This window comes from Echinops telfairi, unplaced genomic scaffold (assembly GCF_000313985.2).
Source record: "Echinops telfairi isolate 266 unplaced genomic scaffold, ASM31398v2 ScPeMD7_2573;HRSCAF=3158, whole genome shotgun sequence".
Classification (NCBI taxonomy): Eukaryota; Metazoa; Chordata; class Mammalia; order Afrosoricida; family Tenrecidae; genus Echinops; species Echinops telfairi.
The window spans coordinates 6,958,159-6,971,672 of record NW_022106471.1 but is presented as its reverse complement, the minus strand read 5'-3'; the positions used below and the strand labels follow the sequence as shown (position 1 = coordinate 6,971,672).

The 13,514-nt window shown below is 42.1% G+C and overlaps 1 protein-coding gene and 1 long non-coding RNA gene across 2 annotated transcripts in view; one reads left to right on the top strand and one right to left on the bottom strand.

The window, feature by feature from the left end:
* RAB1A (RAB1A, member RAS oncogene family) overlaps nt 1-10,756 on the bottom strand; it is a 34,272-nt gene extending 23,516 nt beyond the window's left edge. Inside the window, exon 1 of the mRNA XM_004710173.2 lies at nt 10,534-10,756. Coding sequence (XP_004710230.1) covers nt 10,534-10,556 — 23 coding nt within the window. The 5' untranslated portion in view covers nt 10,557-10,756. The remainder of the gene's footprint in view (nt 1-10,533) is intronic.
* Nucleotides 10,757-11,547: 791 nt separating this feature from the next.
* On the top strand, nt 11,548-13,314 carry LOC123522157. The gene is made up of 2 exons (XR_006680448.1): nt 11,548-12,122; nt 12,839-13,314. It is a non-coding gene; the product is annotated as an uncharacterized LOC123522157 (long non-coding RNA).
* The last annotated feature ends 200 nt before the right edge of the window (nt 13,315-13,514 follow it).

The following is a 13,514-nucleotide window of genomic DNA, read 5'->3' as shown; positions in this document are numbered from 1 at the left end:
CATATAACCTCCTCCCTGGGGGACGGGGACAACAGAAAAGTGGGTGAAGGGAGATGTCGGACAGTGCAAGATATGGCAAAATAATAATTTATAAATTATCTAGGGTTCATGAGGGAGAGGCGAGGGAGGGGGAAAATGAGCTGATGCCAGGGGCTTAAGTGGAGAGCAAATGCTTTGAGAATGATGAGGGCAATGAATGTAAAAATGTGCTTTACACAATTGATGTATATATGGATTGTGATAAGAGTTGTATGAGTCCCTAATACAATGATTGAAAAAATTTAAAAAGTGACCCCTGTGACAGGGTCATTCGACCCCCAAAGGGGTCATGACCCACAAATTGAGAACCACTGCTTTTAAATGATCTTCTATAGCATAATATTTAAGTGTTTCAAGAAAAATTGCCTGGACGAACAATAGTACCAACCAACAAAACATAAGTCTATTAAGGAAATTCACAATCCAATACCTACTACAGATGGAGGGGAGGAAAAAACCTCTGAAAATGTTTTTATAGTACAGAATAAAGGAAAGAGGTAAGTATGTGATGTTTAAATGTGATAAAAAAAAACTCCTAAAACTGACACATATCTTAATATCCCTTACCAGGAAATCCAATGTTCAATAACATCTGCATAGCATTTTAGAGTTTACCCTTAAGACACAGAACTTAGCTGACACTATTAATCGCATTTTATAAAGTGCATAAATGACTTGTATAGAAAGGGGTAGTCTAAATTTGAACCTAGGTTTTCCAACTCTAAAATCTGTTCTTTTCATCACACCATACTTCCTTTAAATCCAATAGACCTCACATGATAAAAACAGCAGTAACTATATTGTTATATATTTAAAAAACCATTAGAATAAATCAAAGCACCTAGTACTAGCGCATAAGACTAAGCAAGTACAAAGAAATATGTGACTCACTGCTCAAATTAATTTAGAACACTTGTGGTTAGCAAAGACTAAGTGAGACTCAAAAGCACATGAAAATAACCTACTTTAGAGTTCAGACTTCATTAGCTTTAGTTAAGTGTTGAACTTAATTTAATTGTTCATGAGCACAGGTGCAAGCCACCAGACTTCAAATTAAAAAACCACTTACCATATATACTCGTGTATAAGCCAATTTTTTCAGCACATTTTAAATGCAGTTTTTGTGGTAAAATTAGGTGCCCCGGCTGATATTCGGGTTGGCTTATATTTGAGTATATACAGCAATCAACCGTACCATTTATTTTCTAAAGTTTCTTCAAATGGTCTTTTAATGAATTTATTCATCTAATCCACTTAAAGAATATATTACACTGGGCTAAGCATTTATCCCAAGGAGTTCTGGTGGTATAGTAGAGTGTGCTTCGGTGTCCACAATGTCAGCTGTTCAAATCCACTAGTTACACTGCAGAAGATGAGAGTTTCTGCTCATAAGGATTTACAGCCTCTAAAACCCAAAGGGAGCAAAAGCTCGACTCTGTCCTATAGGATGAGAGTTGACAGCTTTGAGTTTGTTTTGTTTTGTTTTTTTGGAGGCATTTATCCATATCATACCACATGAATTGTGAAGTGGTAAAGTTACTACAGAGATTACCTACCATTGTTAATGTGAATACTAATGTTCTGTGAATTCTACGTGCCTTTATTTTTAGAATCATGAAAACAACCCCTAAATTAGTAACGTAATGAGAAACAGATAAGTAAGCATTAAAATGAAAAACACTTTTTGACTAGGGTCATCAAAATAAAGGAATGCCTTACATTCTAAAAGTCAAACTAGTTCAGGATACCAGATTTAAAGTTAAGCTCCATTACCTTCAGGTTCCAGAATTTCTCCTATCTACTTTCAATTTTCTAAATCAAGCATTGTTCATTTGAGGCACAAGCTCAGGGGGATGTACAGCACTAATGATTTTACGCAAAAGGTTATTATTATATGTAGACATAGGGAGAAGGTCCTTAGGGGTCATCAAATGCTCCAAGAGTTAAGAATTGCTATCCTAAATTAAGTTACTGTAAAATATCTACATAGCCAGAGTGAAAAGGAAAAGTTCACTGCATTATTATACAAAAAACAAGTCCGTATTGTTCTTGGAAAACCTCAAGTATACATTTCATTCCATTCCATTTGTTAAAAAAGTCCAGTGTGAGATACAGCTTGCATAAAATGTCCTGTGGAAAGACCCTATCTAATGTTTGGCACATGACTTGGGTACTTATAAAAAATGTTGCATGAGTTGCAAACTACTAGAGGGCGACTAGAGCCCTGGTGCCATAGTGGTTACGTGTTGGGCTGCAATCCAAAAGGTCAGCAGTTTGAAACCATCAGCCACTCCACAGGAGAAAAACAGGGCTTTCTACTCCCATAAAGTTACAATCTCAGAAACCCATGGAGGCAGTTCTACCCAGTCTCATAGGGTGGCTATGAGATGGCATCAACTTGATGGCAGTGAGCTTAGGTTTTGGAGAAGGCAACTAGTTCTTCTTATTAAACTGCAATGTTTCCAGAGTGTGCGGTTCATCCATCCCCCCCTCCTTCCCACAACAAAAGAACACACATGCAACACTGTTGGAATAAAGAATTCACAAATATCCAACAGAGTAAACTAACTGGTATGCACCAGGATCATCTACCACAAACCTTGGATTCAGTAAAGCAAGGAGTTCTGGCCAACTGAACAGACTAGTCACAAAAGTACCAAGGGGATCTTCATGTCCTACTCTCCCTGCCTCCCTCCCACTGTACTGGTGGTCTTTTTTTCACGTTTAATCAAGTCAGCCAATAGATGCCTGTTCTCTTGTCTCTCAGAGACTGGGAATTATTATTTTCCAAATACTGTTTCACCATTATTCTTTTAAAATCTGAAACGTTCAGAGTGGTTCCAAAGGAAAAACTAGACCTTAGGTTGTATTCCAGACATCTATTCCCTAGGTTCTACCGCAAATATTAACAAAGCAATCTCATACGACAGTGTTCCTCACAGCAAACAAAGTGCCTATAGACAGGTGAATAGATGAACACACAATGGAACACAACACACAATGAATCCATGAAACATCTCACAACATAGACGTACCTGAGCAAATTGGTATGAGACCACTATAATAATAATAAGCCAAGAAAAGGTTAACACGAAGAAAGAAATATTCTTTAATGGTTACCAGGAATGGCACGAGGGTGAAAAAAAATCACTAACTAGAGTTAGACAAGCATTAACTTGGGTGAAAGAATAGGTAATGCACAAGGAGGGTGGGGGGTTGCCTGCACAAAAGGACCAAAGGCAGACAGACACTAGGAGGCACACCAGAGTTAAAGGCAACAAATGCAAATTTTAGTTGTGTATCACACAACCCTCTTACTTGATATCTAGGTTTCATAATTCATTACCACGATCACACCGAACAATGTTCATGATTAATGGATTTATTAAGGAAATTAACACATTATAACACAAGTGAGAAATGCTTTGGATACCTATGTTCAGTCAGGACACTTATAAAGTTCTTTCAAGACTGTTAATAAAAACCCACAGAGCAAGCTATTCCAATAGAAGCCTCAACCAGAAGGCATTCAGCTTAAGCTCCAAGGGTCAGTGAACACAGCTCCCCCAATTAAGTGCCTCAAGGCACCCCATTCCAGTAACTTCAACCTGAAGGTTCTCCACTCTTAGCTCCGTGGGTCAGCAAGCCCAGCTCCCCCAATTAAGTGTCTAGCAGTACTCCCAATTCCACAAGCCAGAGTCTTGCTCAAAAGGACTCAGCTTTACTTGCTCTATAGGCTGGGAAATACACCACTCTGTGCCATCCTCTGCCTCCTGGTTCTGCTGCTGCTCCTCTGCCACGCCTCAGATATCACAGCTGTCTTCTGATCCAATTGAGGTTCACGGTGCAGGAATTTCAGGGATCAGAGAATATACTCTACCCCTGGCTCTTGTTGATAGTGAGATAGATCCCCCACTTGCTTCTGAGAGGACTCATTTTATTCCCAGCAGGATAGCAATCACAATAAATCCCATTAACAGTCATTCCCAAGTGAATCCTATGAGTGTCTCCCACAACTTCTCAGTGAGTTAGACTTTTTAGCTAAAAGAGCCACATTACATTATCCACTGCCCCTGCACTATCATATACAGAATCCCACATTAACAGTAATAGCAAACCATCATCTATTAGTGGATACATAGGTAGACATGAAAGCTGAGCAGGTATAGGAAGGTGAACAAGACTACACCATCAGCATATATAATAGGCTATTTCCACTTACGTAGTTGTGATGTGCTGCAAACACAGCCATGTCTATAGTGGAACACAAAGGAGGCAAGGTTATGAAAATGTGTAGCCATAACCAAACACCTTAATAATGAGTCATTGGGCTTTGGACAGAATTGTCTCAGGAGACATCTAGTTCAATTGGCATAACATAGTCCATAAAGGCAATATTCTACATCAGGAAGTGGTGACTGAGATCTCCTTGTCCAGAGAAGTGAAGAGTGAAGAAAAGAAAAAACCCCAGTACACATTATCCTGAGACCAGAAGAACTAGAGATGGTTCCAGGCTCCCACTAAAGACCACTCAAATCAGTGATCACAATAGAAGGTCATTGATGGAATAGGACAAAAATGTGGAACAAAATTCAAAATCACAAAAGATTACATTAATGGTAGAGACCGAAAGAACCCCTGAGATTACAGCTCTTAAACACCCCTCAAACCCGGAACACTGTCCAATAAAGACTTCCTGTAAATTGAACAGTAACACTCACAAGAACATACTTCTCAGAATAATCGATCATATGAGACCAAAAGGGCAAGCACCTATTCAAAGCATAAAAGTTTAGAAAGTAGAAAAGGGCAGGAAAGATGGGACCAATGGAAAAGAGGAACCCAGGAAGGAAGTGGAAAAAATGCTGTTAAGTTGGCAAGATTGCAACTAGTATGTCATGAAAATAAATGTGTGAATGGTTAAACCTTCAAAACATGCTATCTCTTATTCTGAGTCAATTCCAAGTCAAAGTAACCCTATAGCAAAGCTTCTTAAAAACTGTTGGTCACAGTCCCATATGGGGGTCACATAACTGAATGTGGGAACCACAAAATAATTGGCAACATAAGGTTTTGTGAACATGAAATGACCAAAATTTAATTCAAAATCAAAACAGTGAATCTGAGGTGTTTCTGGAAGCACTTGCCTGTGCTGCAAATGTTTCAGGCAAAAAGGGATGGTGAGTGGAAAGTTTACTAAGTCCTATCCTAAGAGGACAGCAGTTCTCAACCTGTGGGTTGCAACCCCTTTGGGGGTGTGGTGTGTGTGTGTGTGTGTGTGTGTGTGTGTGTGTGTGTGTGTGTCTTTCTCTCTCAAACAACCCTTTCACAGGGGTCGCCCGATTCATAACAATAGCAAAATCACAGTTATGAAGTAGCAACAAAAATATTCTTATGGTTGGCGGATCACCACAACATGAGAAACTGTATTAAAGGGTGGCAGCATTAGGAAGGTTGAGAATCACTGCTAAAGGACAATGTAGACTGGTTTCTGGGACTGTAAATCTTCAAGAATCAACAACCTCATCTTTCTCCCTTGATGGAACTGCCAGGTGCTGGAACTGGCCCTATGTTTAACCCAATTTGCCACTAGGGTTCCTTAAACTCAGCTGTAACAGTGAAATAGTCTGGCCACTCCCACCTCCCATAAAGGAGGAAAAAAACAAAAACAAAACCCTGGGCATTTTGCCTACATCTCTTACTAAAACTTACTAAAACTTTGTCCAAAGTTCAGACAAAGTGGTAAAGCTGATAAACCACACCATCTAAAACATCTCATGTACTGACACTCAAAACCCATTACGTATAAGTTTTTTTCCATCTTAAGACATTCAAAGCTGATTCTTTAGCAGATCTTAAAAGTCTCGATATGTTAAGTTTAACCTTAAACATCTTCATATATTTGGGAGACAAGAGTAGAAAGGAGCAAAAGGAATCTACTATCAAGTTGAAACTTAACTATTGTAATTGACGATAATGAAACTATCTCATACATACAGTCCAAGTAGAAACTCCATGCACACTAAAACCTTAAGATTTGCTGGAACAGGCAAAATAAAAAACAACAGCCTGCCATAATCCTTATTTTAACTTAAGTTTTAAAAAGGCTAAATGAAATTTTTAAATGCAAAATTTCAGTTATTTTCAAATGTACTAAAAGGTCATCCCTTCAAACAAAACTCTTTTATGTGAAGATTCTATGGAGCGACTAGTAATTTAAATTACCCAAACAAACACAGATGTTGATTCTTTAGAAAGTAAGAAGTCATATTCTAAATAGTCAAAGTATGATTTTTCGTTTGGAATTTTTCTGAATATTTCAAGCCACCACCACCACCACTAAAGTCATTGGCAACCCAAAGGGCAATTTTTAGTTGGTTCCTGTTTTTCTCATTAGAAACTAATAAAGTATAGGAAAGGTAATAGTGATTACTTAATGAAATCATAATGTCAGAGATGTGATAAACCTGATTTTATTTTCAAATACTTGAAAATAAGTTTAATAAGAAGCATAAGGGGAAAAAGCAGCAGCACAGGGCTGATAAAGCAGCTTCTTTGAATCTATCATGGATAGGAGAGCAAAGTTTGAAAGAATGATTAAATCTTGAGATTCAAATGGGAGAAGGGAAAAAAACAAAACTAGGCAACTGCTTTAACATTTTTCCTACAGCTTGTCCAAATATGCTACTATAGTTCTCCCTACTATAGCACTCTGATGTATTCATGATAGGTGTACACGCTTTATAAAACATTAAAGAGCCAGGTCTCATTATGATTATCTCAGCACTGAAAAAATACTGTGATGAGTTTAGAAGTTAATGGATTATAAAAAAGCTTCTGGCATGAGAATAATGCTAAGTATTTCTTATCCAGTGTGCTCAAATAATCACTGCCTGCTTCACCCACCCACCCCACTAAGAAAATAAAAATCTTTCTTCAGATTTCCTGAGGGGGGGGGGGAACCTCTGATCTTTTTTCCATCTACTTTTCTACCATCCAGATTACACTTCCAATTACTTTTTTAGTTTGTAGCTCAAATTTACAAGTCAGTCATTATACTTAACTTCTATTGTAAAAATAATCCTGGGTGGTCATTTCCCTCAAATCAGCCAGACAGGATGGGAAGGTGCTAAAGGGGTAGTTTAAAATGATTGATATAGTCCTCTCTCTCCCCAAGCAAAAAGCTTACAACCTAAATCATCGTAAAGTAAAAGCATTCAGTAATAAAGATAACAGGTAGTTTTATGTCAGCCAACATAAATCTAGTTTTTATTTCTTCTAAATAACCAAACATTTTTTTGGTTAAGAACCCATTTTTCATTACTAAATAAGTAGCATTTATAAGACATATATAAACTATATAAAAGGAGTAATATAAATTAGTAGACTAATATGTTAAGGAACACTTGAGGGGCACATCTAATCATTAGCTGTCATACCATTCTGAAACATTAGTACAGAATATGGCATACAGTGACTGTAAATGTTAGCAATTAAGTAACATCCTAAAATCACCATCATTAAAATGTTAACCTAAGAGTTAAATGTAAGATTTTAAAGTTTAGAACAAGGTGTTAAAAAATGAAGCGTTTGAGAATGATGATGGCAACAAATGTACAAATGTGCTTGACACAACGGATGTATGTATGAATTGTGATGAGTTGTACAAGCCCCCAATAAAATGATTAAAAAAAAAAAAAAGAAAAGAAGCGTATCTTTGGTTGTTAAAACTCTTAAGACTTTGCTTTCTTAATTATTCTACAACAGCAGCAAACTATTAAAGAAACTGATTAGAAACCAGCAAGTCAGACTTCAAAAATCGGTTGCCAGCAACACTTTATAAGCTCCCCTAATTAAGTCATAACCTCCTCTCACCCCAAGTAATTTTCACTAGCACTTTCCCAAAGGTTTTCTGTAATTCCTAGAGTATCTTATTGGGCACAATCTAGAATATAAAAACCACCAGGCTAATGGAGAATACTCAAATGCGGAAAAAAAAAAAGTAAAATAAAAACTACATTTTGGTTTGATTCTGTTAACGTTAATAATTCATAGTCCTAAAAAGAATGTGCTGACAAGGTATTTTCTACATACTGCCCATATAATCTAGGACATGAAGAAATTTACAACTATAAAAACAAAACATATTAACAGAAAAGGGTAAACAAAGGTGTGAAAAGAACTTAGAATTCAGCAAACCACCATTAATATTTTAAAGAATTTCCCTCCAGTTTTCTCAAGTATATTCTAATATAATTACAATCTTACCTTAAATAGGGTAATAAATGATTTCCCCCTTTCAACACTAAGTTTTCATCATGTTATTGAAAATTCCGCAAAAAATTTAACAGGAGTAAAATATTCCGTTCTTTAAAAATAAGTTCTTGCCATTTATTAGCCATTCCTCTTCTTCCTTTTCCCCTTTGAAAATACTCGCTCTCTTCTGCTTCCCATTTCCTCAGAAGTCCCTTTGTATGAAGGATACACTTTTTACTGCTTCTAAGTTGTGAACCAAACCACTCACCCTCCTGTGACACCTTGCAGCATGGCTCCATGCCACCTACCTGAACTTGCTGTAATACTGATGTTTGCCCGATAGGTAGTCTATCTTCTATATTCTATTATGAACTTCTTAATAATAAGGGCTTTGTCCATAAACCCTAAGCACTACTCTAGTGCCTTACATGATGAGGTCTATGTACCACCCAGAGAGCAGTACTCTTAAGAGTTTGAACTTCACATTCAAGTACAGTATCCCGATAGGAATGACAGGAATGATTCCCATTATACTATTTTACAAAAAGAAACCCATTCAGAGGCTAAATAAATAACTTGTCAAGGTCCTGCTCAACACATAGTTCTGTCGACCGTATTCCATGCCTGTAGCAAACAGTAGAACCCCCTGAAATTCAACAGTAAATCTCGACAAAATGGCAAGCCCATATTCTCTACTGTTTCCAAGAAGACTACTATATTAAGGACTTAAAAGTTCGACTCTGCTAATCCAATTTTGTCCTTGGAGCCCCTAATGGAGAAATAAGCTTCAGCAGAGTAAATATGTCACTCTAATACACTATTCTCAACTTTTATTTTTTTTTCAACTTCTTAAAGTATATAAAATTCTAATATAACACAACAGCTTCTCTTAAGTACAGAAAAAAGGGGAACATTTCCGCATAAACCACAGCATTACAAAACTTCCAAGTCAGAATGCATTTTGCAAGCGTCATGTGACACACACATGACAGTCAGCTAAAGTGATGGGTGGTGGACCTTTTAGGGGAAAATGAGAAGCAAAGAAACCTAACTTTGGGGGCAAATACTGATTTTGCTTTAAGAATCATCTCCCCACTCCTCCTAAACACTTCTGACGCTAGAGAGGGCTATCAATTTAATCTACTGCGATGGTTAATTTACATATACAGGGAGGGGGGGTAAAGAATACTGCAGAACCACGTTTTTTTTCTTTTTTTTTTAAGGGACGCTGAGGAAGCACCCTTTGACAAAGTCTCCCCAAGAAAGTGAACACCAACCAGTTCCCAGGACAGGAGCCAGGTGTGTCACGTCTGCTATGGTGACTTGTTGAGTAAGCAAGAAAAAAAAATTCATTAACTTTTCATGACACGTCATGGAACCTCATTCCCTATCTGCAAGCGCTTATTCAAGCAGGTAACACGAAACCGACGGATCTATCCCTGGTCCCAGTCGTGCCTCTCTCAACCCGACAGCGAAGGCCTCCTTTACGCGGACAAGAGCCGGAGGACGGCGCTGGGTTTTTCCGTTTTGTTTTTCCTTCGACCTACAGAAGACAGAAATGACTTCAACGTCCTCTGTGGAAAAGAAAAATGACGAGGGCGGAAAACCTTCCCAAATGGCCCAGGTTTTTAAGAAAGCAAGGGGCCCGGCGAGTTCTCAAAGAACTCCCCTCAGAGAACTCGGGGCGGAAAACCTGACATCGCTTCTCCCCGTCTCCCCATCTCCCTCAATCCCACGCAGTCCTGAAAAGCATCCATGTTACCTGCAACCTGGCGGGGAGGGCGCGAGACGAGGCAGCGGACAGGCTCAGGATTGACCAGGAAAGCCGGTTCTCACCCGGGCGACCCCGACAGCCTCGCCGACCAGGCGCAGGGGCTCTCAGCGCCCTTCGGCCGAGACCGATCCCTCACCCCACCCCTCGCCGTAAAAATAAGTCCTTCCAAAGTCACTCCCTCCCGGGAGAGCTCCCACCACTCAACTCCCAGGGCCCCGGCCCCCCTCAGCTGACTCTCCCGGCCCGTTCCTCCGCAGCGGGCCCGCGCTCGGCCTTCACCCCGACCCCGTCCGGGCTCCCGCAGGCCCGCCCCTCAGCCCTCAGACAATGGGGCCCGGCTCCCGGCCGGACGGCCTCTCCAGCCCCTCACCCCGGTCGGTGCTCCCATCCTCCCCGCCTAGCCCCCTTTGAGCTTCCCCTTGCTGGGCCAAAGGCCCAGGCGACCGGTGCTCCCTTGCACTCACTATTCGGGATTCATGCTGGACATGTCACTGCAGCTGCCGCCGCTGCCGCCACCGCCGCCCTTGCTGCCGCAGCCGCCGCCCTGACTCTCCGCGCCACAGGTAATCAAACGGCAGGAATAAGATAGGCTGTTCAGGAAAGCAAACGTCTTCCCTGACTAAGTCCCCCTGGAACACAATCAGCAGCCGCCGCCACTCAGCTATCGCTTCCACCCAAAATGGCCGCCGGCGAACCAGGAAATAGGGAAGTCTTAGACCGGGGGGCCTTTACACAGCCCAGAGGGCGGCCGCACCGCTTGGCATGCCGGGAAAGAGAGTCACGAACTGCCGCTGTGGGCGCTGAGAACTCACAGTGAGGCGCAGCCAGGACTCAACTTCCCGCCAAGCCTTGCGCCTCTGGCACATGCGCACTTGAAGGGCAGTGGCCCGCCCCATTTCCCCACTCTTTCACCCCCCCCACCCGACAGCTCCTCCCAGGTCCCTCCCCACTGACTCGCTGGCTAGGACTTCGCTCGGACTCCCCCTGGCGGATTGGCTAAGGCCGAGCGGCCCTGGTGATGTCATCAGTGAGACGTGGCAGCTGGGCGAGTCAGCGCCCCACGGGAGCGGGGGAGGGGGGAAGGGCGGGGCCGAGCGCAGCGCCCGGGGCCGGCCGAGGACGGGAACGGAGAGGAGGGAGGGGTCAGGCCGCGGGATTGCGGAGGCGGGGAGCGAAGGGGCAGGAGGACCCGCTTGGTGGGTCCGCCTCTCCTGCGGCTTTCGCTGGCCAAAGCAGCTTGAGGCTTGGTCTCCTAAACTGGCCGAAGGATGTCCGTTCTAAGCGTAGAAGGAAGGTAAAGGGCTTGTTGCCGAAGACTTCGGGTCCCCGGAAAACACGAAGCCCTTCTTTCTGATCCCTTCCTCGCTCGCCCTGCCCCGTGTGCCGGGTCACCCTAGTGTTGGCCGCAGGCATTCCCATTTTCTTTCCATTCCTATTGCAGCCCCTCCCTTAGCACCTCGCTCGGAATAGTGCAGTATCTTCGGGGTGGCCTCCCTGCTTATATCTCCTCTCCACCCCAGCCCATCGTGCACACACAGGCAGATTTATCTCCCGAAACAGCGCTTTCATCTTGACCTTCAATGACTACAATTCGAAGTCCTTCCTGCTCAGGCCAAGCCTTGGCGTTGGAGTGTACGGTCTCGTTTTTTATTATTTAATGCTGAGCCCTTCTGCAAGATTGGAAAGTAATAAGTGATAGAAACGTTTAAACCGTGTGGTCTTAACCGCGCTCTCTAGTCAGCTCAGGAATTTCAATCTCCACTAAACTTTAACACATTATCTTGGGTTGTTTCATTACAAAGGGCATAGTGTAATACACTGGCCAAAGTTTATCTTCCAACTTGCTGTAAGAACCAAGAAAACCATCTCCCAAGTCTGATTGCAAAATCCTTCTATATTTCTATGAGACGGAAATAGAGGAAGAGAGTGGTCCTGGTTGCTATCCCTGTTTACTGACTACATCTCTGAACCCGCAAATTCCACCTGGGCCCGAGTTGACCACCTCACGCAGCACCCACGAGTGCCTTCACGTCATGTCTGCTTCTGAAATACGGTAAATACGGTCCCTGCCCCAGGAGAAGGAACACGCAGGCAAGGGTTCAATGGTAGACACCTGGACTGTAACAGACCTTGGGCCTTCCACTGTAGTGAGATTTCACAGAATACAATCTCAGAAAAAGAGCACAAGGACTCCTCCTGAGCTACAAATACTAGGGTTAATCTCCCTCCTCGTGAAGGTAGAGTATATACCCTTCAAACCAAAGCAAACTGACGGCCCTGGAGTGGATGCCGGCTCTTAACGATCCTATAGGACAGGGTAGCACTGTCCCTTATGAGTTTCCTAGACTGTCACTCTTTATTGCAGTAGAAAGCCCTGTCTTTCTCCCAGACGTCAATTGTTGATTCCCTTTCCCAACAGAAAGGAACCCTGGTGGCATCGGTTACAGATTGGACTCGGAACTGCAAAGCCCCAGTTGCAGACCACTAGCCTCTGCGAGGAACGTTAGGGTTTCTAATCCCGGTAAAGACAGACAATCTTGGACACCCACAGGGGGAGTTCTGCCCTGTCCTCTAGGGTCACGTTGAGATGGAATCGACTCGCCGGTAGTTCAGTTTCAGAGTTTGAGTTCCCAACAAAATCTTAGAAAAAGTTCCCGTAAACGAGAGGGTAGTTGTGAGAGTCAAATCAAATCTAGTAGGAAGCATAGAGGGCACAGGTTGGAGGGCATTTGTTGAATGTTAACTCCCTTTCTCCTCTTCCCTCTACAGCTTCAGTGGACCTGCCGTTCCAGGACAAGAAGGTTGCTATCTTTAGTATGGAATTGTAATGTGCAAGCAACTGCTTGAGCATGGTTAGGTGATGTCTCCTTTCCCCGCTGAAACTCGCTTTACAAAGCTTTGCCGATTCAAACTAATACATGTCAAGCTTAGATTTGTAAGAGCAACTACTTTTTATCATTAAGATGGATAACTCAGAATAATTCATTAAGCCAGCCTGAGTTTTACTGGCTTCCCTGCTGTTGACTCAGAGCTCTGCTAAGGTTCTTTGTCTCTTTCTTTCTATTCTTTTGACCCTCGCCCCTTCTTTCCCCCTTTCACCAACTATTTATGACCTGACACACAAATGCATCTACACATTATATTTGGAACGAAGTATTGAATGTGTTTGGAAATTGTGCTGGGAACAATGAGGAATGCAAAGATGATGATGACAGCTCACTTGTCTTAAAGGAGATGACACTCCAGTAGGAGAAATGTGAAATGTGTGTTTCACACAAGGCAAATCTGGGGGAGGGGTGTAAGGTGATGCAAAGATAGATGAAATGAGTATTAGACGCATAGGGACAGGAATCTAATCAGTGGAAGGGACCTGGCAGGGCACTACATGAAGTGATTCAAGCTCCAGCACAAGAGAATGTGTTGGCTGGAAATAAAGTTCACCAGG